Source organism: Equus asinus, chromosome 5, assembly GCF_041296235.1.
Source record: "Equus asinus isolate D_3611 breed Donkey chromosome 5, EquAss-T2T_v2, whole genome shotgun sequence".
NCBI classification, from domain to species: Eukaryota; Metazoa; Chordata; class Mammalia; order Perissodactyla; family Equidae; genus Equus; species Equus asinus.
The window spans coordinates 95,981,154-96,005,665 of record NC_091794.1 but is presented as its reverse complement, the minus strand read 5'-3'; the positions used below and the strand labels follow the sequence as shown (position 1 = coordinate 96,005,665).

At 49.3% G+C, this 24,512-nt stretch overlaps 1 protein-coding gene across 1 annotated transcript; it reads right to left on the bottom strand.

The window, feature by feature from the left end:
- Positions 1-18,781: 18,781 nt before the first annotated feature.
- On the bottom strand, positions 18,782-19,842 carry LOC139045391 (uncharacterized). The gene is made up of 2 exons (XM_070511421.1): positions 19,691-19,842; positions 18,782-19,517 (listed from the first exon to the last, which is right to left on the bottom strand). Exons 1-2 carry the CDS (start codon positions 19,840-19,842, stop codon positions 18,782-18,784), a joined length of 888 nt encoding a protein of 295 aa, XP_070367522.1.
- Between the last annotated feature and the right edge of the window lie 4,670 nt (positions 19,843-24,512).

The following is a 24,512-nucleotide window of genomic DNA, read 5'->3' as shown; positions in this document are numbered from 1 at the left end:
GTGTAGCAGAGAGAACACTGGAGATCGCCTCTGTCGCAGATGCTGGCTCTCAGCTTGGACCCCAGCAGTTTGTGGGAGAGAGAATGCATTTTCACAGAACTTGGTGGACGCAAAACTCGCCCTGAGTTTGGCCATGGGCGCAAACCCTCGGAAGTTCCAGAAGCCTCTGGGATTTGCATCAAGCCTTCAGCTCAGTCAGCGCTCCTTAACAGGGGCTCACAGAGGCCATGCTCGGACCTCAATGAAGGCAAGGCAGATGGAGGAGACCTCAGGTGGGAGGCACGCCTAAGTATCTCGGAACCTTCTCTGAAATCGTGACTTCATCTGACCAACTGCAGCTCTTTCAGACCCAGAATCCCACTGAACTTGGAACAATTCCGCAGGGGGGACAGTGGGGTCTTCATCTGGCACCTGCTCCACCCCGTCTGCTTGTGTGATGGTAGCCTGAATCTGGCACCCGCTCTTTTTGACAAAATTTGCTGCAGGCTTGTTCTCCTCTGCTCCCTTTCCCTCCACCGCATAACTTCAAGTTAGGAAATTATGTGTCTGGATGCCTCGGTGCATGAGTATAAAAGGACATTTGTGACCACAAACTCAGGCAAGTTGCAGCTCTCAAAATCTTTAAAAAAAAGTCATCATGGACACAGGTCAGAAAATCTCAGCCAGTTACCACAACCCGGCCTGTACACAGGTCCTCAGTGTGCTGCTCCAGTGTCTTTCAGGTATCTCAAATACTGAGAATAAATCCATTCTGGAATAAAATGGGTATATCTCTGTTGAAATCTCTTTTATCTAAAACAGCACTCAATAACATTTATTGAGTCCTTGCTATCCAGCAGGCACCATAATTTACATATATTAAATTTATTTAATCTGCACAATAACCCCATGAGGTAGGTATCAATATCCCCTTTTAACAGGTCAAACTCTGAGAAGTTGCATTGCTTGCCCAAGGTCACACAGCTAATTAGTGACAGGGCTGGGATTCAGACCCCAGGCTGGCTGTCCTCAAAACTTGTGGGTTTAAAACTTCTGCTTCTCAGCCTCCAGATGGTTAAGGGCCGACAAAAATAAAAATCCCCTGTGTCTGTCACTTTCGGGTTTGCAAAGATCAGAGCACTGAAGTCTCATGCGCAGCCAGGTGGGGGCTGGGCACCAGGTTCCTCTTTGGACTGGATTAGTAGGTGGCAGCAATGGTGCTGGTGAATATTTAACAACTGGGTCTGGGGCAGCAGAGGAAGCCTTGCTTGGTGACGTTTGTCTGTACTGCCCTTTAAATACCTCCACCATGGTCAGTTTCAACGTGAGGTCACTGAACAGAGAGTTGGGAAGAAATGCACATAATCAGCTCTCCCAAGTTTGTACCAGCTGGCTTCAGCACACCATGGGGTGAAAGAACCATAACTCAGCTTTCCCAAGTTTAGAACCAACCACATCCCACGCCCTAGGTGGCCTATGGGGCTCGTGTTGAAAGTCTCTGGTCCACAGCAAAGGCTTTACAACATGGCCTCCTGCCGGGGTCCAGCCTCGGCAGAGTCCAGGTTCCCGCGGGAGAGACAGCGTCGGCGAAAAACTGAGGGAGGGGAAAATAAAGAGGACGTGAGACTTGGGTTGGTGTTAGCAAGTCCCCCTTATTGTGCACAAGTGTCGTTTATATATTTTTCAGGATTAGTACAGAAATGGTTCTACAAATATTCTCAGAGAGATAAGGAAGTAAAAAAAAAAGCACAAGAATATTTATTAGCATTCCATTCTATATAGCATAAGGTTAATGATCGTCTTCTCCGCAACTAACTAGTGTTTGTTGTCTCTAAGCAAAAAGAGATAGGTACCTAGACACCTGTTGTAATTCACGGTAAAGTTAAATCAAAGAGAGAAGGTCCAGGCCTCCGGACAGGACAGCAGTCCGTCTGTTTACATCCTGGGGGAGCCATGCCTGCCTCCCTCAATCATTTACACCATTAATGTAGATTGTTAATGGGAACAAAAGGCGACTCCAGGGTATCTTATCCCCAGGGTTATCTGCATTCTCAGCGGGCAGTTAAACATCTTTACATTTTCGTGCCTTTTAGGGGGTGAAAGCATTCCTTTGTCTTTTATATTGTGGAGCTAACAGTCCCTTAAGCACACTGCTGGAGAAAGTATCATTTTGTTAGTCAAGTAAAGGGCTGAAAAGCTAAGCTAAACTATATATCTTCAAGAATAAAAAACAGAAATAAGTATAGACATAACCTTGCTAGAAAGCATGCATATAATTCAGAAAATATCAGGGGTGTCGGCCGGCCATTCTTTACCGAGGGGCATCCCTGCACCCCTCGGCCCTTCTACTCACAATTGTTTATTATTTATTGCTTTTAGGAGAAAACCTCTATAGCATTTTAACAGAAAGCAGAAGGTCAAGAATAATATATAGATACTTCTTGATTATCCAATTAACCAGCAAACTTAGAAGGATGATGCATATATATATTTAGACAAAGAACTGGAGGGAGAAGGAAACATTAACCAGACAGAGGCCATAAACCTAATTCGACATCTTATCTGGGCAGGATTCCTTTCTGATTGTCTCAAATGGGACTGTGTGCTCCTCCATTAATTAACTGAAAAATATCTTGAAAGTTACCTGCAGGTGGTCACATTCTCTTACTATATTTAATTTTCCCGGGATGTAGTGCCTCCCAAGCAGCCACCCAAAGGAGTGAAAACTGGAGGTTAAGAAAGGAAAAGGAATGAAGGGCAATTAGAAGCAGCACAGGTTTCAGAACTATGTGAGAGGCTGGCCGGTTATTCTTCACCAAGGGGCGACCCTGCACCCCTAGGCGTTAATCGGCTGGACCCTGTCAAACAGCCGATCAAATGATGTAGCCACGGCTCCCGGTAGCCTCCATCTGCCTTTTTGTTTAGGGTTATGAAAGTTAACAACCTTGTGAAATTACAGTTGTACATCATTATTAGTCATGTTGCAGGTACACCACTTCACCCCTAGTGCCCTCCCCCCACCCTCCTTTCCCCTGGTAACCACTGATCAGTTCTCTTTGTCCATATGTTAACTACCACCTATGAGTGGAGTCATACGGAGTTCGTCTTTCTCTGTCTGGCTTATTTCACTCAACATAATACCCTCAAGATCTATCCATGTTGTTGTGAATGGGACGACTTTGTCCTTTTTTATGGCTGAGTAGTATTCCACTGTATATATACCATATCTTCTTTATCCAATCATCAGTTGCTGGGCACTTGGGTTGGTTCCATGACTTGGCTATTGTGAATAATGCTGCGATGAACATAGGGGTGCATGGGACTTTTGGAATTGCTGATTTCAGGTTCTTAGGATAGATACCCAGTAGTGGGATGGCTGGGTCATAAGGTATTTCTATTCTTAACTTTTTGAGGAATCTCTATACTGTTTTCCATAGTGGCTGCACCAGTTTGCATTCCCACCAACAGTGTATGAGGGTTCCTTTTTCTCCACAGCCTCTCCAACATTTGTCACTCTTGGTTTTGGATATTTTTGCCATTCTAACAGGTGTAAGGTGATAAGTTAGTGTAGTTTTGATTTGCTTTTCCCTGATGATTAGTGATGATGAGCATCTTTTCTTGTGTCTACTGGCCATCCGTATATCTTCTTTGGAGAAATGTCTGTTCATGTCCCCTGCCCATTGTGTAATTGGGTTGTTTGATTTTTTATTGTTGAGTTGTGTGTGTTCTTTGTATATTATGGAGATTAACCCTTTGTCAGATAAATAACTTATAAATATTTTTTCCCAATTAGTGGGCTGTTTTTTTGTTTCAATCCTGTTTTCCCTTGCCTTGAAGAAGCTCTGTAGTCTGATGAAGTCCCATTTGTTTATTCTTTCTATTGTTTCCCTCATGTGAGGGGTTCCTCCATCTGCCTTTTGAAGCTCCCTTCCAGTTCTTCTTCATGCTCCAGCCTCACAGAGTCCTGCTTGTTCCCTCCTCCCTCCCTCCCTCTCTCTCCCCCCTTCCCAGGTTCATCTTCCCTCTAGTCTTCTGGCCAACTCCTAGTCTTGCTTCCAGACTCAGCTCATGTGTCACTTTCTCAGGGAGGCTTCCTTCACCCCTGATTTTGATGTGTTCCCAATCCCCATATATGTCTCCTTGGTGGAACTTAATCATCACTTCATAGAAATCATTTTAGTGCCTTTAATATCTTTCTTCCTGGATACATCCTCAGGGCTTGGCGCATAGTAGGCAACCAAAGAAGACTGAGTAACAAATCTTCAGTGTCTGGGGCTCAGTCCACAATTCCAGACCCCAAATGACTCAGGCCCACTCCTGGCTCTTAGCTGGCACCTGGTGGCCACTCATGCAATGTTTACTGAGCTAAACTTGGCGTGTGACTCATACTTAAAAGACCTCAGTATCTCTTCTGAAAGTATAACTTCACAGTCACGTCTCCCTCCATAGATGAAATTTGACGACCACGCCTCTCCCTTGACCCTGAGATAACCTGTATAAAACCACATGACTGTGTGAGAATTCACAGCCTCTTCCTCTCCTGTCTGGGCCCACAAAAGGGTCCAGCAAGGTTGGATGGATGAACGTTGGAAATGGCAGGAGAGGAGGAAAAAGCTAAGAAGCAACTGGAGCTCCGGCATTTGGAGAAGAAAGGAGCAAGTTGAGGGGCCAGCTGCCGTGAGTATGAGATGCATGAAGAGAGAGGTGGAGACAATGGATTTAAAACTTTTTGCTCTGTTAGGACTGGAATCCCTTCAGGCATTTTTAAATGGTTTGAAACTATGTTGTTTTTCTTGCTGTTGTCGCTTTGATGCAATGCTGGGGGGGAGGCAGGCTCCAATACAAGAAGGAGAAGGCCCATTTTTATATGGTAGTATTACGTAAGACTTCATCAGCGGCGAAGACAGAAACTCCAAACTGGCTGAAGCAAAAAACGAATTCTATAGGCTCAACAGACTGGGAAATTCAAGGCTGGGTGTGGCTATGTGACGGCTCTAGCAGGAAAAGACTCTGATTGGCCTGTCTTGAGTCATACGCCGTCCCCTGAACCAATCGGTGTGCTCAGGGAGGATGGAATACTCTAATTGGCCAGTCTGGGTAGTATGCCCTCCCCTGAGATGGGAGGGGTGAATGGAGCACCCTGATTGACAGCCCCCCAACCACGTGGAATGGAGGAAGGGTAGCTCCCGAAAGAATGGATGCTGCAGAGAAAGACGGTATGTGCTTGCTTCACAGGTTTATGTATGAAGAGACCTCAGAAACATCTCTGCCAACTTTCTATCCTGAAAGGTTCCCCTCTGCAGTATCCTGGAAAGATGGCATCCAGACGCTGCTTGGAATCTTCCAGTGATGAGCTCTCAGTACGGTTTGGGGCTGCCAATTCTGTTTCTGAACAATTCCAGTTAGCAACATCTCCCTTAAATTGACCTACCTCCCTGTAACTTCCCCCAATCATCTCCTTTTGGGGCCTCACAGAATAAAACAAAGCCCTCCTCTCCAGTCAGCCTTTCACGCGTTAAGGTCTCTGGATCCTTCTTATGAGATGGTGTAGAGGTGGCCAGTTTCCTGGCGGATAGGAGCACCAGCCTGGACATCAGGAGGCCTGAACTCCGCCCTCATTGTGCCTTTAATGCAGAAGAGTGGCCACCCTCGGAGAAGGTGTATTAATCCCCATTTTTAGACGTGGAGATACTGTGTCCCCAGTATTCACCTGTTGAAATCCTAACTCCCAAAGTGATGGTATTTTGAGGGGGGCCTTTGAGAAGTACTAAGATCATGAGAGTGCAGCCCTCAGGAATGGCATTAGCATCCTTACAAGAAGAGACACGAGCGATCGTTTTTCTCTCTGCCACGTGGGGATACAAGGAGAAGACCTCTGTCATCTGCGAACCAGGAAGAGTGCTCTCGGCAGGAAGAGAATCGCTGACGCCTTGATCTTGGGCTTCCCAGCCTCCAGACCTGGGAGGAATAAACGTTGTTTAAGCCACCCGGTCTATGGTATTCTGTTATAGCAGCCTAAAACGACTGAGACAGATACTGAAGTAAAGAAGGGTTAAGGGACATGCCCAAGGTCACGCAACTGGAAATGGGGAAGCTGGAATTTCCATCCAGGACCACACAATTCCAGAGCCTTCATTCATTATCGCTTTCTGGGCTTGAGCAAGCTGCATCCTTTCTCTGGGCTTCAGTTTTCTCCTCTGTAATCTGGGAACTTTAGTGTGTGTTAGAATCACCTGGAGGGTGTGTTAAACCAGAGATTGCTGGGCCTCATCCCCAGAGTCCTGATTCAGGGGTGGGGCCTGAGGATTTGCATTTTAATAAGTTCCCAGGTGCTGCCAGTCTGGGTTCCACACTTTGAGAACCATTGTAGTAGTTGATCCCAGCTCTAACATACCATGTTGTGTGTGTGTATGTGGATTTTACCTTTCCATTTAGCTTGGGCTTAGGCCTTTATTAAATAGAGAGAGAGAGAGTGTGTGTGTGTGTGTGTGCGTGTGTGCAGGCAGCAGGAATTTTCCTCCACAGTAAAGTTTATTCAAGGGAAATTCAAGAAGTAGGTAAACGAGTGGAGATAATGAGGAGTAGATGCCCAGTCGGATTTGAAGGGAACCAAAAGGAACAGGCTCAGAATCTTATGGGTTTTCTAATTATAATAATTCCACTTATTGAGTGCTACTTTATCTCACCTAACTCTTCCAGCCAGTCTATAATGGAAGGATCAATACTGATGCTTTCCCAATGGGAAACTGAGATCCAGAGAGCTTAAGAAACAGAGCTAATGAGAATGTGATATGGCCTGGAGTGACATCAGCATCATGGGGGAGTGAGCTCTCCCTGTAAACTCTCCCCTCTAAGAAACAACGAAAAGGACATTCATATTCCAGCAGAGGACACCTGCACAACACAAAAGACCTTTGAGAGACCCATGCAGCCATCCATTGGAAAGTGGAGGCGCTGGAGCACCCTTCTGTTCCTGGGAAGTGGAATGAGTTAAGAGAAAACTTCTCTCCCTCCCAAGGGCGGTGATCCAGGGATGACACAAAGCTCCAAGAGGAAAGGGGGGAGGGGCAGCTCTCCATGGGAACACCATCACCCTCCAAGTTCCCTCATAGTTGGGGGAAAGCCCCACACAGAGGTGACTAGCTATTGTGGGGGTGTCTCCATCAAGCTAACACCCCAGGGGAGCAGTTAGTGAGGGCAGAGGAAGAAGCCCTCAAGATTCAGCAGGAGAAAGAAAGCACCCCTCCCCCTAGCCTGGCACCCCAGATCAGCAGTGGGGAGATGAGCAGTGGATGGTGGTGGGCTCAGAATATGCAGCTCATGACCCCCCCCCCCCCCACCAGTGGCAGCAGGAGGAAGTGGCGATCAAATACTACCACAATACAGAAGCACAAATTCACGCCACGTAGTGGTATGAAAACATATATTAAATCACCAGACCAGAAAGAAAATGACAAGTACCCAGAGGTCAATCCTGAAGACACAGAAATCTATAATCTAAGTGGCAGAGAATTCAAAATAGCTATTATAAAAAAAAAACTCAATGAGTTAAAAGAAAATGCAGATAGACAGTTCAACGAATTCAGGAGCTACTTCACAAAAGAGGTTGAAACTATAAAGAAGAACCAATCAGAAATATTGGAGAATGTGATATGGTGCAGCTGCTGTAGAAAACAGTTTGGCAGTTCCTCAAAAAGTTAAACATAAAGTTATCATATGACTCAGCAATTCTAATCCTAAGTATATATCCAAGAGAATTGAAAACATGTCCACTCAAAAGCTGTACATGAATGTACATAACGGCATTATTCATAATAGCCAAAAATTGGAAGCACCCCAACTTTCCATCAACTGATGAACAGATAAACAAAATTGGATGTATCTAGACAATGGAATACTATTTAGCAATAAAAGGAGTGAAGTACCAACACGTTACAACAAGGATGAACTTTGAAAACATTACACTAAGTGAAAGAAGCCAGACACAAAAGGCCACGTATTGTATGATTCCATTTATATGAAATGTCCAGAATAGGCAAATCTATAGAGATGTTAAGTATATTAGTGGTTGCCAGGGCCTGGGGGAAGGGAGGAGAATGGGGGAGTGACTGCAAGTGGGTATGGAGTTTCTTTTCCAGGTGATGAAAATGTTCTGGAATTGCATAGTGGTGATGATTGCATGACTTTGTGGATATCTTAAACATTGTACACTTTTAAAGGGTGAATTTTATAGTAGGTGAATTATATTTCAATTAAAAAGGAGGGATTCCTAAGGGCACAAAGAGAGAGAGGTGGAGCTGGGATTTGAACCAGGGGCAGCCTGGAGAAAGTCTGTGATTGGCTCAGTCCTTAACTGTGGACAAGCCCGCTCCTTCTTCCCTTCTGGCCTTGGCCTCCCCTGCTGCCCACTCTGGGCCCTGAGGAAGACTCCAGGTGTGGCCTGCTCATCCATTGGATGGAGTTGGGGGTGGGGGCACAGAGGGAGTGGGAGAGGAGGGGCGGGGCCACTCTCATCGGAGAGCCCCCTCTCCCTTTCCTGTAAGAACAGCCAGGCTCTTTCCAAACCTGCCTTTATCTGCTACTTCCAGGCCTCGAAGGCCCCCAGGCACTTGACAGTGGTTCCCAGGCATCCTGGCCGCCAGGCGTGTAGGGACTGACACCGCCCGTGCCGGGACCAGGCCTAGGGCCCTGAGGCCCACCCGCTCCTTCTGGGAAAGTGGGGGCAAGGGGCCCTGTGTGAACCTGCGGCCCACGGGCTGCATACCTCCGCGCCTGAGCCTCTGCTCCCACCCGGATTCTTCCATCTCACTGAGACCTCCATTCCTGTCTGCCTGTCCTTGCAGGCCCACTGTGTGCTACATCCTCCTGGGGGTCTCCTCCCTCCCTCCCTCTCTTTCTTTTCAATGAATTTTTAATTACACAAGCAATAGATGAACACATTTTCCTTTTAACAAGTTAAAATAGCACAGATTCATAGTCCTCCATTCTTTCCCTCCCTACCCAAAGTAACTGTGATGATCAGTTTAGGGGTAATTTTTCAAAATCTTTTTCTATGGACTCTTAGAAAATATATGACATTGTGTGTCTCTGTGTGTGGTTTTTATATAAGTTGTGTCATACTCATTCACTCTGCAACCTGCTTCGGGCATTTTTCACTCAACAAAATCGTGGGGAACTTTTCACATCAGCACCTTCAGACCATCGTTTTCACTGTTCAAGATGTTCCGGGGCTCAGATGTGCTGTATTTCATGTAACCCGTTCTGCATCAATGGATATGTAGAACGTTTTAAGTTTTTCCTGATGACAAAACACCGCAAGGATCACCTTTGTGCGCCGTGGGAATATCCTTTCCCCAACCTCCTTGTCAACCTTTGATCTTAGTAAACTTAAAAGTTTTTGCCATTAGCGTTTTCTCACTGTTGTACTAATTTGCATTTCTGTGGGAGTTTTCTGGAAGTTCCAGGTTGCTGGTGTGGGGAAAGAACTCAGGAATTGGAGTCGAGAGACCTGAACACTAGACCTACTCTCGCCATCTGCTGTGTGACCTTGGGCATATCCAGTCACCTCTCTGGTCTGGGGCACACTCATATACATGATCTCTCTGCATCTCATATTTCTCTCTCTGCCTGAGAATGTTGGTCATGAGCTTTCTTTTGGGTCCTCTGTTTCCTCACCTCTGAGATCTAAGGTCTCTCGGTCCCCAGGGAGTCCCTTCTCCCTCATCTGCCCCATGCCAGGACTCTGAAATGCTAGGGTAAGACATGGTGTCCAGAAGCTCCCACTAGAATGTTCACATGTTCCCACCAGGGAACAAACCTTCAACTTGCCCAGTGCTCAGTGAATAGCGTTCCAGAAGGGACATTCCAAGCATCTTGCAGCAGGCAACGGGGCGGGGCCCGGTGGAAAAGGCTTTATTGTTATTTTTTTTCTTTATAAAACTCTACTTTAGAAAAGTAAAATGTGTGCAGTGTAAAAAATTTGGAAAATATACAAAATTATAAAGAAAATTTAAAAACAGTCCCACTGGCCAGACTCATTGCTGTCATTTGTGTGCATATCTTTGACACACGTTTGCATAGATAGGATTTTTAGGTATAGTTTTGCACTAACTTTTCATTTAGCATTATACAATGAGCATGTCGTTTAAAATCTTTTTTGAAATTTCAATTTTTTTTTATGACCGTTTTCAGAAAGGTTGTACGGATTTGGGTTCCCAGGAGAAGGTGTAGACTGTTAAACTTTGAAAGGAGCAGCATGCCCTTGCCTGCCCGGACGCACACTCGGGTCTCTAAGGGAGGGAAGACCTTTGCTGAGAAGGAGCTCCTCTGAGAGGCTGGTCTGAGGGGCTCCCAGGCACCCACTCCACCCTTAGAGCCCACCTCGTCCGCCAAAAGCTTTCTCAGATAATCAGCTGCATTTTACAAGAGTGAGCACCAGGGGGCACCACACACCAAAGGAAAATGAGACAGACCGTGAGAAGTTGCACTGGACCAAGACGTTTCCGGTGGCACTCCCAGGCAGAGAGAAGACCATCTCTCCTGGCTACCTTGACAACCTCCTTACTTGACCTCCTGCAGCCTCTGGTGGGGAGAAGGCTCAGATGTGCCCACAGGAAGCTCTGGGGGTTGGAGGGGCATGTCTGGGAGGGCCAAGGTTGTGTACAGCATCCGGTAAGAGACCTCGACTGCAGCTCCTCTGGTGTGTGCCTTTGGGTCAATTACATCACCGTGCTGAGCCTCAGTTTTTCTTATCTGTCAAATAGGAGTGACAATTCTCTGCCCTTCTTTCCTGTTTGTGTGTGCAACTTATGCAAAAGTACTTGGGAAACCAAAAAGGCCCACAGACTCTGCCTGCAGTGTGGCGATCAGAGTTTAGAGGGGATGGGGGCACGGAGCAAGACTGGTTAGGTGGCTGCCACGTCGGTCTAGGGGAGATGATGGTGGCAGGATATGTGGAGGCGATGAACAGTCGTTGGATTCATATTTTGTAGAACCAATGAGACTTATTGAAAGACTGGATGTGGGGTATGAGAGGAAGAGAATCAAGGAGGAGACTGAGGCTTTTGGCTTGAGCAAACGGGGACCAGTGCCGCCTGTGCTTAGATGGAGAAGATGGCAGGAGGACGGCTTGAGACGTGCAGATCAAGAGTTCATATTCGGACATGAGAAGTTTGAGATGCCTTCAGGTCACTGCGGGAATGAGTGAAGACAGAGGTCAGGGGCTGAGCCTTGATCCCTTTCTTGGGGTACAGTAAAGGTCACACTAGACAGTAGGTTGGACTAGATCAGAGATGAAAATATACCTGACACACACGCTGTCACATCTCTGCCAGCACCCCTGGCAGACATCATCAATTCATCATGGCACTCAGAATCCTTCTCAACCCAGAGCTCTAGGCAGAGCCACTGCCAACCAAGTGAGGTGATGCGAAGATGAAAGCTCTGCACCATCCTTGGACTTGATGGACAAGAATGTAGTTAAAACCATGGGCTTTTGAGTCAGAGAGACCTGGGCTGGAAAGCAATTTTGCTACAAAGTAACTTGAGACCTCAGAAGAAATCATTTGTCTTCCCTGCTTGTTTCCTCACCTGAAAAATTGGGTTAATAATAGTTCCTATCTCATAGGGGTTGTTATGAAAATTAAATGAGATAATCCAAGAAAAATACTTAGCATAGTACCTGAGACACAGTGAGCTCTTAATCAGTAGAAAACAGCAGCAGTCATAGTTGTTGAACTGTGTTATTCCAGCTGGAACATTCTAGAACTTGCTGTTTCTGACCTCTCGGGCGGAGATAGTGTAATGCTGGGGCTGTCCCGCAGGAGGCACTGTTGACATTTACGCTCTGTTGTCCACAGAGATTCAGGAAGTGGGGAGCGAGTTTCCCTGGAGCGGTGTCCTCCGATGATGGATGATGGTCTTGGCAGCCGCCTAGACCCTTTATTTCTGGCACAATAAACCAAGCTCTTGGCTCCTTCCGAACAGTAGTCTTTCAGCTTTCTTCACTGGGTCTGGTCCTACCTTCTCAAATACAGTTCCTGGCCTCCTCCTACTTGTAGACTCAAGCCAGGCACTCACTGAGCCTGGCATCCCGGCCCCCAGCCAACCTCTCCTTACTGTGCAGCCTGCCAGCTGCCTCTGATTTCCCCGAAGTGACCAGGTGCGGGCCAGCGGCCTTCCTTTGCGTGTTATGTCCATTCGGAATACGTGTGGCCTGCATCCTCTCTGCCCCCTCAGCTCTGTAGAAGCCCTTTTCCCAAAAGCAAGGAAAGAGATGGAGGCGGGTTCTATTCACCCCCTTGCAAGGACAGAACTAAAGGATGGCACACATTCCATAACGTGCCCAGGCTGGGGTCACGGGCAGCTAAAGGGGAAACCAGGACCGGGTCTTCCCAGCCTCAGGCCTCGCAGACCTCGTTCATCTTCAGCCTTAGGCGTTCCATGGGTCTCTGTTGAGCACCTGTGATGTGCCAGGCACCCGGCCCGGCACTGGGCTTGACCGAGACAGAGGGAGACCCTTGCTGGGCCCCAAGGGGCACAGCCCAGAAGGGGAGACAGTGCTCAAATGGGTGATGACAGTGCAGAGCAAATGTGCCCTGATGGAGGGACGGTACCTGGGGGCTGGTCAGGGGTCCTTTCTGGATGCCTGTGGTAACCTTGAAACCACAGCCTCACTGAAAAGCGGGCCTTTCTTAAAGGGTCCAGCTTTCCCCAAACCCGACGTCCAGCATGGACTGCCCCTCAGCCTCCATACCCTTTCGTGGCCAATATCTCCCCATCCCTGCCTCCCTAGGACCCCCCTCCATGCACACACTGCTGCTGAGAAGGTGATGACGTCACAGGAAGGCCCTGGAAGAGGGCCAGTCCGCTGGGAGGCAGCCTCTGAGCCACCTCTTTTCTTTCCCACCCCTCCTGCTGCACTGCCAGCCTCCCCGTCCATGACCCTGCCCTTCATGCCCCCTCTTGGTTTGGCATCCAAGGCCTAGAGAATATCCGTCCCCAACCTTTATCCCTCTCTGCTCGCAAGCCCGGTTTCGTACACAGGAGATGCCAGGCCTATCGCTTGACAAACTCCAGTGTGCTTTGCCACCTCCTTCCCTCCTGTGCATGAAATCCGCGATCCTTGGCATGTGTTTGTTACACAGAATGCCACCAGTAGGTCATCAGCCATCGCTGTGAACCAACAAGAAAAAGAAAACGAAAACCAGGCTGCTTCCTGGGGCTCTGGTGCCCAAGATGCAGTGACACACCTGGTGGTTTTCGGTGGAAGGTGGCATGGGGTCAGCCCACGTGCTGGCCTGGGGAATGTCACATGAGTCAGTTGAGGTGGGTGGCACTTATTACTTAGATTGATAAAAGTCATCTTGTTTTTTTTTTTCTTCAAGAAAAAGCAATACGTGTTAGCTGGACAAAAATCAGGAATGAGAAACTTTAGCTATAACCAACAAAAAGCGAAGGCGTGCCTGTGGCGTTGAGCTCATACTGTACATATGTTTTGGAACCTGCCTTTTTTATTGAACAGTGCGTTGTGAGTAAAAATAGCTGGCACACATTGAGACTTACTCTGTGCCAGGCTCGTGCTAAGCACTTTGCAGCCAGGATCTCATTTGGTCAACGCCATGAGGTCGATTATTTACTGTCCCCATTTTACAGATGAGAAAGCCAAGATCAAGCGCTCTCTGGACCCTAAGAGGCAGGCAGAGGCCTGGCCCGGGAGGCAGAGGCCAGGCTCCACCTCACCTTCTCCCTGGTTCAGGGTCTCTGTGAAGTTGGGAGGCTGCGCCGGAACCGCCTTCTCCACTGAGGAGGGGGCTGCAGACCCTTCCCCACTTCCAGAGGCCAGCTCCTCCTCCGAGGCCTTACTCCATCCTTGTTCTGAGTCTGCCGACCATCGCTGACACTTGCTGAGCCGTGTGCCAGGCTGTTCTAAGCACTTCATTTACCCTCCCAATGACCCTCACAAGATAGGGCTTATTTCTGTCCTTCTTTACAGGTGAGGAACTGAGGCACGGAGAGCTCAAGTAACTTGTCCGAAGTCACTCCATTAGTAAGGGGCAGAGTCAAGATTCAAACTGACTCATTCAGTCCTGGAGCCTGTGTTCAAATTGTTCCCAGTAGCTTTCCGATGTTTCCTCACCCACAGTCACAAATACCTTTTACATCCTGACTCAGCAAACACACATACGTCAATATTTAACTGGAATGAAAATTTCATGAGCTGAGAACACGCCTGTACTACGTGAGATGCTGTCTAATATCGTTTCTTCTAGTCCGTTTGTTAAAAATTCTGGCTGCAGCTATTACATGGCTTTCAAGGCTCAAAATGGGTCATGACATTTAGTTTGAAAATCCTTGCTCATGTCCTTCCTTCTCTGCCCCAGGGAAGCTGTTTTTAATGGGTTCCAAGTCATTCTCATTTGATCTCAGGAAGTAGCCAGCACAGGCACTGTGACCCCATTTCAGAGGGGAGGGAACTGAGGACCAGAGAGAGTAGGGCAGGTCCTGCCAGGGTCACCCAGAGAGCACTGGGATTACACTCCAGGGACAAGTGGAGGGCAGACCTGGGCATAGCTGTCCTTCTGTGGGGGGAGCTCCAGTCAACATCGTACCTTCACTGAGCACCCGCTCTTTGCAGGGTGTCATGTACCTTACAGCGCAAGGATTAGGTCAGCTCATCTTCACATAACCCAGGCAGTGGAGAGTTAGGAGCCCTTTGTTACAGATGAGGCAGCTGAGGCTCAGAGAGGTTGAGTGACTTGGCGAGGGCCACACAGCCTGTAAGAAGCCAGGTCTGGTTTGAGTCCCCACTCTGTTCCCAGAACCAAGGTCAGGGCCTGATACATAACAGGTGCCCAGTAAACATGTCTGTCTGCTGATCCCACAGTGCTCTCTTTGCCGTTGTTCTGGTGTTTGCTCCTTAGCCCCCCTTCTGGGAAGTGCGGCCCTGGGGCAGGGCAGGCTCAGGGCAGTTCCGCCTGGGCGAGGGTCCCTGGGTGAGTACTCTTCGCTGAGTTTCGGTTCCAGGTTCCTGCACGCTCGCTGGGCCCTGCCCTGTCGGCTGAGAGGGAGGGAGGGATCCAGACCGCTCCCCTGGGCTGGGGTGGAGGAGCCTGGCCGGCGCCGGTGCTCACGGGGCCTCTCCCACCCCGGCTTCAGCTCTGGGGCCTCCAGTGGGGCCGAGAACTCCGGTCCTGCCTGCAGTCTGAGTCGGGGTCCTGCTCCTGGGGCTCCCCCCTCAGCTCCGGGCACCTGATTCCTGCACTTTTCCCTGGAGGAAGAGGTTGGGGGTGAGGGTTGAGCCTCAGGTTCAATCGCAGCGCTGAAGTCATGCTTTCCTTGGTGCAGGGGAATGGACACACAGCCTCCCACTCTCTGTTCCTTACTGGCTGTGCATTGTCCCTGCCCCAGAGGAAGGGAGGAGGGGACCCTGGAGTTCTAAAGCTAGCGTCCTTTCCCTGAGCAGGAAAGGTCTGACCTGCCAGCAGGAAGCCCAGAGCTGACTCAGGAGATGATTCTAGACCTGGGAGGGGAGGAGGGGAAGGAAGGAGGGCTGGAAGCCAGGGCAGAGAGCCAACAGCTGGCTTTGACAGGGTGCTGCATGGTTTGGAAGGTGCCAAGAGTTCCAGAGGTGTGGCATTTTCACCTCCACCCTCCTCCCTGCCCGTGTGGGCCCCACCCCTTCTAAAGAGTTGGGTCAACTCTCCCTTCCTCCAGGAAGCCTTCCTGGGTTGGCCCACCCCACACTGCCAGGCATCGCTTTGCATCCTCCGTGAGGGAAGGAGGTCAGACTAAAGCCAAGCACGGTATAGACTCAAGTCACGAGCTCACTCACTGTGGAAATGAGCTTGCACATCGCAGGAGGCTCTGCCTTTCTTCCAATCTTTGCTCAAATGTTGGCTCCTTCTTTGGAAATGGCCCTCAGACCCAGCTTGTGGGTGAAACACACACACACGCACACACATGCATCTATCATTACTTGACATCATATCTGGTCTTGGGCCAGGACCAGTAGATGTTTCCAAAGTGAATTCTGGGGGGTGCCTATCGATGTTTACCCATCCACCTGACTCTCCCACTGGAACAGGGGAGTCCTGTGGTCAAATAGATTTGGGACCCTGGGATTGAGGGGTTAAACAATGCTAATCTAATGTCTTTGCTGCTGGCTTCTCAGATCCTTTATAGTTAGCGCATGTTGTAAATCTCCAAGCACTTGCAGTTTCCCAAATTTGCTTGACCTTAGAATTTTTTTTATGGTGGAGCCTCTCCTGGGCCTAGAGTGCTAGTGAGCACCCTTTGGGAAATGCTAAGATACAGAACATTCTAGAAAGGGCAGATCCAGCTTAGCAATGACTTATAATCACAACATACTTCCACGGGCTGAGGGCTTACTTTATGTTAGGTTCTGTGCTAAGCTTTTACATGCTAGAGATCAGCAAGTTCTCAAAACAATTGGTGGGAGACAGTATTATTCTGGAAGGAAGGAAGAATGTCTAAGTCATTTGGTGGGTTCATTCATGATAACCTTGTAAGCCATGGATTCTGCATTACTGGGAATGATAGTCAAAATATTTATCAACCCACGTGGCACAGCCGCTGACCAATATATTGGAGATCGGGATGTATTGAGATTCCTGGTGGGCTGGGCATTCGCCCTTTACTGAGTGGATTGTGGGGAGGCCTGGAAGCTTCGAGGGTAGAAGCTAGGATCTCTGGGGTATTGAATAGGGTGGTGAGAGGCTCCAGGAGGGACTTGAGATGGCAGCTGTTTACTCACCAGATTGGAAGTGTTTTCCCATTTTGACGACTTTGTGGATGCACTCATGTTGAGTGTAGATTCCAACTGGGCCACAAGAAACATCCTTCCTGCCCACTGGGAGGAAGCAGAATGCTGGTCACTGCCCAGGATCACATTTTTGTTTCATCTGCAAACTGAGAAACAGACCAGGATAAAGGTCAGAACATGAACTTTAAATCAGGCAGGTCTGAGCATAAGTCTCAACTCAGACTCTTGCCAACACTCATCTTTGGGTAAGTCTCACACCCTCTCTGAATCTCAGTGTCCTCATCTTTAAACTGGGGATAACCATACTGTCCGCCTCACAGGGTTGTCTTGAGGACTGAATGAGGTAATGCGTGTCAGGGACAGCCTCTGGCCTGTGGTAAGTGCCCCACACATGGAAGCCCTTATCAATAAGGGCAGTGGTCGTTATCAACGAAATCGTGGGCTATTTTCAGCCTTTCTTTGAGGAAGACAATACAGGTTTGAGACTTTTCATCTGCAAAATCCATCTTTCTAGACATTGTCAGACATTAATTAGAACAATGAAACTGGAACGTATCATGAGCAATATAAATGCGAACAGCTTCCAGTTGCTGTCAGATTGGCTTCTGCAACACGCCACCCTGTGCAGGTGCCTCATGAACTCCTATGGGGATATCCGGACAGAAGCATCCAATAAGTAATCATTCAGCCAATCAGAATTTAGCAATGGACTGTTCCTGTACATTTCATCCAATTAAAGCTCATCAATGTCCTGATCTCTACTTATCAACCAATCAGAACTCAACAACTTTCTAATCCTTACCTGTTACCAATCAGAACTTGTCAGTCTCCAGATCCCCAGCTGTTTATCCACTTAGAATCTAGCGATGTCCTGAGCTTGTGCAGGCTGCCCAGTGAGAACTTGGACCTGTTGTGTGCTGGCCAGGTACACATACTGACCTGTTGGCTTGATCTCTGCCAGAGCTGAGTTATTATGGAATCTTTAAAAGACTCAAAGACCATCTGAAAGAGTGAATTCTAATCAAATTAATAATAAATTAAAATTAACAATAAAATTGTTTGCATTATTTATAAGAAATATTATTTGTTTTATTATTTCATGAACAAAAAAACACTTTTAAGAATGGCTCTGTCTATTGTGAGAAGGTCTCTGGAAGGAACATGCACAGAATAGAAAATTGGAAACAGAATAGTTTAGATGGCAAAGCAGGCGACGTTCCTCATGGATGCAGGGGGCCTCACCAGCCAGGAACTGCCTCTGCCCCCTGAGGGGCCTTGGCCACTATCCTCTTGGTGGACATGGCCTGGGCCACTGGTGAATGAGCTGGCTGCTCACTGCCAGTCAGTCCAGGGGAGGCCTGAGTCCCCCACCCACAGCAATACCTGCCTCAAGGCCAGTCACCTGGAGATGGGAGCCAGGCTGTCCAGACTTGTTTCCTGGAGCAAACAGTTGGGGGTGATCCCCAGATGAGTGGTATGCACAGCGTGCTCCCTGCTAATGGACCCAGCATGCTTGTCACTGTCCAGATGAGGCCTGGTTAATTACTGATCAGAGAACAGAGGTCACTGAATCCTTGGCGTAAACTCTTGCCTCTGAATGGTCCAGGGTTGGGGGGGGGGGTGGTCCTTGCAGCCTGGAGGCCAGTTTCTTTGCCCACCTTGCAAAGAGGTGCATTCACCATTAACTGCAGCAAGAGGGGGTTGTGTTCAATTCTCCGGCATGTGCTGTCTTGGAATGGGAGTCTTGAGGAGCCACAGTTACTTCTGTATGGCTGAGAAGAAAAGCAGCACCCACCCATCTCAGCCAGCTTGAGGCATGACCTAGCTTCAGAGGCAGAGGCACGGATGGGCTGGGTGCCTGGGGAGCGAACAAAGGACAGTGTTTGTGGCCGAGCCCCAGCTGGGCCTCCACGGCTCCCTGAGCAAGTCACTTTCCCTCTCTGGCCTCAGCATTCCCATCTTTCAGATGGTGGTGCTGAAGGACATGATTGTTGGGGTCCCTCAGCCTGCTTTTTGGTCTCATGCCCACTGTTTGGCACTGCCCAACTCATCCCTCTGCTCCTCAGCCAATACCCTCTCTCTTAACCAGATAGCACTGCGCTGAACAGCCCGTTCTAGGGTGAAGGAGGTGGTGGTAGTGATGGAGGTGATAAGAGTGGTGGTGGCGGTGATGGCGAAGGTGAAAATGTTGGTGATATTGATGGTGAAAATGTTGGTGATGATGGTGGTGGTGATGGTAATGGTAGTGATGGTGATGGTGAAGGTAGTAATGGTGATGGTGGTAAGGATGGTGGTGATGATGGTGATGGCGATGGCGTCAGTAGTGGTGGTGATGGTACTGGTGGTGATGGTGATAGTGGTGGTGATGGTGGTGGCGTAGGTGATAATGGTGGAGGTGGTAGTGATGGTGCTGGTGGTGGTGATGGTGGTGGTGCTGCTGGAAACATTGATAATGGTGACAGTGGCAGTGGTGGTGGTGATGGTGAGGGTGGTAGTTATGGTGGTGGTGGTGGTTATGATGGTGATGTTGACAGTGACAGTGGTGGTGGTGATGAGGGTGACGGTGGTGGTGCTGATGGTCGTGGTGGTGGTGGTGGTTATGGTGATTGTGGTGGTGGTGGTGGCAACAGTGGTGGCGGTGGTGGTTGTGGTGTTGTTGGTGGTTATGGTGGTGGTGGTGGTGATGATGACGGTGATGGTGGTGACAGTGATGGTGGTTGTGGCAGCAACAGTGGTGGTGGTGGTGGCAACGGTTCTGGTGGTGACAGTAGTGACACTGGTGGTGGTGGTGATGGTGTGTCTGGCTGTGATGATAGTGGTGGTGCCGATGGTGTTGGCGGTGGTGGTGAGGGTGGTATTGGTGGTGATGGTAATGTTGGTGGTGACAGTGATAGTTGTGGTGATTGTGGTGGTGGTTTTAGCAGTGACGGTGATGGTGGCGGCGATGGGGTGATGGTAGTGATGGTGTCAGTGGTAGTGACAGTGATAGTGGTGGTAACGGTGACAGTAGTGGTGGTGACAGTGTTGGTGACAGTGGTGGTGATGATGATGATATTGGTGATTTTGGTCATGATGGTCATGGTGGAGGAGGAGGTAATGACACTGGGATGGTGGTGATAGTAGGGTAGTAATAGATGAAGCCATTTCATTTGTAGCATCTAATATTTTAAACATCTGTTTTTCTGAAAAATACATGTCCGTTGTACAAAATAATCAAACAACACAGAGAAAGCAAAAATCTCCTTTATGTTTTTACTTCAGAGATTGCCACTGGTTTAATGGGGTGTAATCTTCAGCTTTTTTGTGTGTACAGAAACATGAGGAGGATATAAACTTAGAAAAGAAATGGTTTGATAACATTGATGCTGTTCTGTAACCTGTTTCTTTTTTTAACCTGGCAATGCATTGTGTCTATTTTTCTCCATTGGTATATATGAATTCATTCTTTTTACCAGCTGTATAGTATTCTACTGTATGGTTCCGTCAAAGTTATTTAACAAGCCCCCTATTAGTGTCCATTTGATTTTTACTATTTTAAGCAGAGAGACAATGACTATCTTGTACACTTCTCTTTGATGAACTTTTGTGCCAACATTTCTTTAGGACTGATTATAAGAGAGAGCTGCTTGAATGAAATTGTGTCTACAATTTACTATTTTGCCTCAGATTGCCCATTAACTCCTCAGAAATTACCCTCCTGAATTCAGTATATTCAAGTTCATACTTCAATCTCAGCTGCATCAGTTTTTGCTAGGACATGTGCAGTAGGCTGTCAACTGTCTTCTCGCATCCACCCTGCTATCTTCCAATCTTTTCTCCTTACAATAGTCAGAGTTGCCTTTTCAAAATACAAATGTGATCATGTCATTACCCACTACCTCCCAAAAAAAACCCCTTTGAAGTCACACTGCCCTTAGGATAGACACAGAATCCTTCTCATGCCCTACTCCTCACTATTGGTGAGCACACTTTCATCTCTGTGATTATCCTCCTTGAAGGCAAGGGCTGCTTCCCATGGCACCCCAAGCCCTAGCACAATGTCTGGCTCCCAGACACTCAAAGATTTGTTGAATGTGTTTTTTTTCTTTTACTATGTGCTTGTTCATAAAATCCTGACAATGTGTCCTTATTTGACCCTCCCTGTGACCTGGCAAAGTAAGCCGGTCTTGGAGCATTGTAGCCATTTTACAGAGGAGGAAACTGAGGCTTCAAAAAGCCACTTGCTGTGTCTAAGATCAGTCAGCAGGTAACTGACCAGGGAGTGGGACTTGACCCCAGCTCTCCTGCCAACACAGCTCATGTCTGAACCCTCCTGGGACTCCCAAGCCTCCCTTTACCACCCACAGAAAGTTCCATCTTTATCATTTTTTCTTTTGCTTCTGTTGCTACATCTTCTGGCCTTTTCTGGTTCTGAACGACAAGAGAGGCACAGACGATGTCAGAGGTGGAAGGAGCCTTGCAGGCAAAGCTCAGGTGGCTCATTTTACACACGAGAGAAACAGGGTGCAGAGAGCACCCCACCTTGCTTACGGTGACCCTCACAAAGCGTATGCATTCACTTCGCAAACAAATACACGCTGAGTATCTGCCGTGTGCCGGCCACTGTGCTCAGCACTGAGGACACAGCAAAAAACAAACTAGGCTCAGTCCTTGATTGCAAGTTGCTGACATTCTACAAGGAAAGACAATACATAAACCCCATCATTTCGGAATATGATATGTTTTATAAAGAAAAATTATTTTAAGGGAAAACGGACAGGGAGCAATTGACCATGGTGGTCAGAGAAGTTCTCTCTGAGGAGATGACATTTAAGCTGAGACATGGCTGGTGGAAAGGAGGGAGCCATTGGAAGTTCCACAGGGACAGCACTCCAGGGAGAGGAGACAATTAATGCGGAAGGCACAGATAGCAGGCCCAAGTGCCTAGAGCACAGCGACCAAGGGTGACAGTGGAGGCGGATGTGGAAGCAGAGGTGAGCGGGGACCACATCAGACGGGATCTTGAAGCCAATGGTGAGAAGAGCGGCTTTTCTTCCTGGTGGGATGAGAAGCCAGTGGAAAGTTCTGAGCAGGGGAGTCGTGCAACTGATTTACATTCTCAAAATACCACTCTGGTCGCCGCGTGCAGGTGGACTGTGGAAGGGCAGAGGTGGACATGGCAGCAGGTTAGAAGAGACTGGTGATGTGGACCAGGCTGCTGAGGGTGGCGAGGAGTGGTCGGAAGCGGGAGGTACCTGACAGCAGACCCACAGGAAGTGCTGATGGGTGAGGCCGTGGGGCAGGAGGGAAAGAAGAGGGACCCAGGTTGCCTCCTGGCTTTCTGACCTGAGCACCTTTTCTGGGCTGGGAAGCCTGGGGGACGACGGGTGTGATGGGATTCTGGTTTGCGGACATGTTAAGTTTGAGATGTTAACAAGACATCCAAGTGGCCCAGTAGAGTCGGCAGGTGGATATATGGTGGAATCCACCCTGTGGTGGGGGTCCATGGGAGTCATCCATGTAGACACGGGACCAGTGAGGTCACCTGCCTTCTGACTCCCAGCCCAGTGCTCTTTCCATCGTGTCTCTCTCCGTCCTGCCCTTTTTATCTCAGCTCTTGGCAGAGCCCCACAGGAGCAGGCAGCCGAGGGGTGTCTCGGGGGCCACGCAGAGCCTGGCCCTCCACTTTCCCCGCCTACCCTGGCCCCACTCCCTTGGCAAATAGCCCCGGGCCTCCTAGGCTGCTGTAGTTCAGAAAAGCGTTCCAGTTTGGCAAAGCAAATACAGCCGAGGAGAAAGGCAACACCTTGCAGAACGGCACCAGGCCCCCAAAAGAGGATTTTTCTTGGTCTTTTCTTTAACTTTCTCAGCTGGCCTCAAGCCAAGAATGTGTCCCGTAGTTTCTTCCTTGGTCCCTCCCCACCACCCACCCCATCCCTGTGTCTGCGATTCCCAGAGTGTTAATCTCCCATCGCAACAGTGGGAAACCTCGGAAATGGCCTGGAGCTGCGCAGCTGGCCGGGGCCTCCTCCCACAGAGCCCTGGGCTCCTGGCGCAGCCATGGGAAGAAGTGTGGCCTCTGGAGCCAGACTGCCTGCATCTGAGTCCTAGCCTGGCAGCGGTGTGACCTCAGGCAAGTTACTTCTGCTCTGTGCCTCAGTCTCCTAACCTGTGAAATGGGGCTGATCATAATACACCTGACGGGTTTGTCATGAGAGTGAATGAGCTAACACACATAAAGCTGAGAACAGCGCCTGGCGAATAGGAGGTGCTCACGAAGCGATGGCGATTACTACCATTTCCCTGGGCTTGGTCCAGATAAAGAACACCGGCCCCAGAGGGGCGCCACCTGTGTTCACACCATGGCCTATCACCTACACTGAATGCTTGGTCCTCAGCTGTGGCAGAACCACCCTCACGAGCTTATGGGGCTTGTGCTGGTGACCCAGGGGAGCCCCTCCCAGCACCTGGCACAGAGTCCCGAGCGCTCTGTGGATGTTGACTGACGGGCGGGCAGAGCACTTCCTGGCCTGGGCTTCCGAAATCCAGCCCAAGCCTCTGCCCTCCTCAGCCCGGGCGGAGAGTGACTGGCAGAATTCTCTGCCCAGACTCATCCTGATGATGCCTGAAATTCCACCATTATTGCCTCACTTCTTTAGCTTAACACTTTGCCATTGTTAAAACAGACAGCCCGGGAAAGGGTCACCAGTTGGGTCGTCTGTCATTTACCCCTTAGTGTGAAGGAGTTTTTCAGCTGTTTTCCTGAGAGGGATAAAGAAAGCGTGCTCTCCCATCACGCGCCTCCCCTGGGCCTCCTGCTGCCTGCTGAGGGCGCTCCGGGCTCCTTGCACCTGGCCCCTGAGCCCTGTCGGGATCTGGTCCCCACCCCCCTCTCACTGCGCTTATCCTGCACGGCCCCTTGGCCAACCTGGCCTGCTCCGTCTCCCCCACAGCTTGGGCTCTCTGGCCCCAGTGCCTTTGCTCATTCAAGTCCTGTCACCAAAATTACACTCCCTCCCTGCGGCCCAGCCACTCCGTCCTTTGCCTCTCTCGGATGGTGGGTCAGGGTTTCTCGGCCGTGGCGCTCCTGACTTTGGGGGCGGGAGGAGTCTTTGTCGTGGAGATGGTTCTGTGCACTGTGGGATGTTTGGCAGCATCCCTGGCTTCTGCCCCTAGAAGCCAGTGGCACCTCTCCAGTTGTGGCAGCCGAAACCGTCCCCAGACGTGGCCAGATGGCCCCCAGGTGGGGCGGAGGAGGTCCACCCTTGCCCAAGTTGAGAACCCCTGGGTATAACACACAGCGAGGGGCTGGCGTTGGCGGGACTTGGGTTCACCCTGGCTCTGCTCCTGCCGACCGTGCGGCTGGGCAGGAGCTACCGGGCCTCCATTTGCTCAGCTGCAGAGTGGGCACGAGAAAGTATGTCTTGCAGACGGCATTTTAGAGGGATAACTGCTGTAAGGTGCCGTCACAGGTGCTTCCAAAATTGAACCTGGAATCCAAATGACAACCACGCCAGCTAAACCGGGCTTGAGGCCTCCTCCCCTGTTTCCTCGTTTTAGGAAACAGCATCCCTGTCCCTCCGCCCAACTCGGTCAGGCCCCGGACTCTGGAGTCTCCTTTGATTTCGACATCCCACATCCGTCCATCAGCAGATGCTTTTGGCATCTCCGAAACACCCCAAACCCAGCCCTTCTCCCTACTGCCGCTGCTCTCTCTCTAAACCTCCCCTGTGGACATCACATCAACGTCCTCACTGGCCTCTCGATTCCA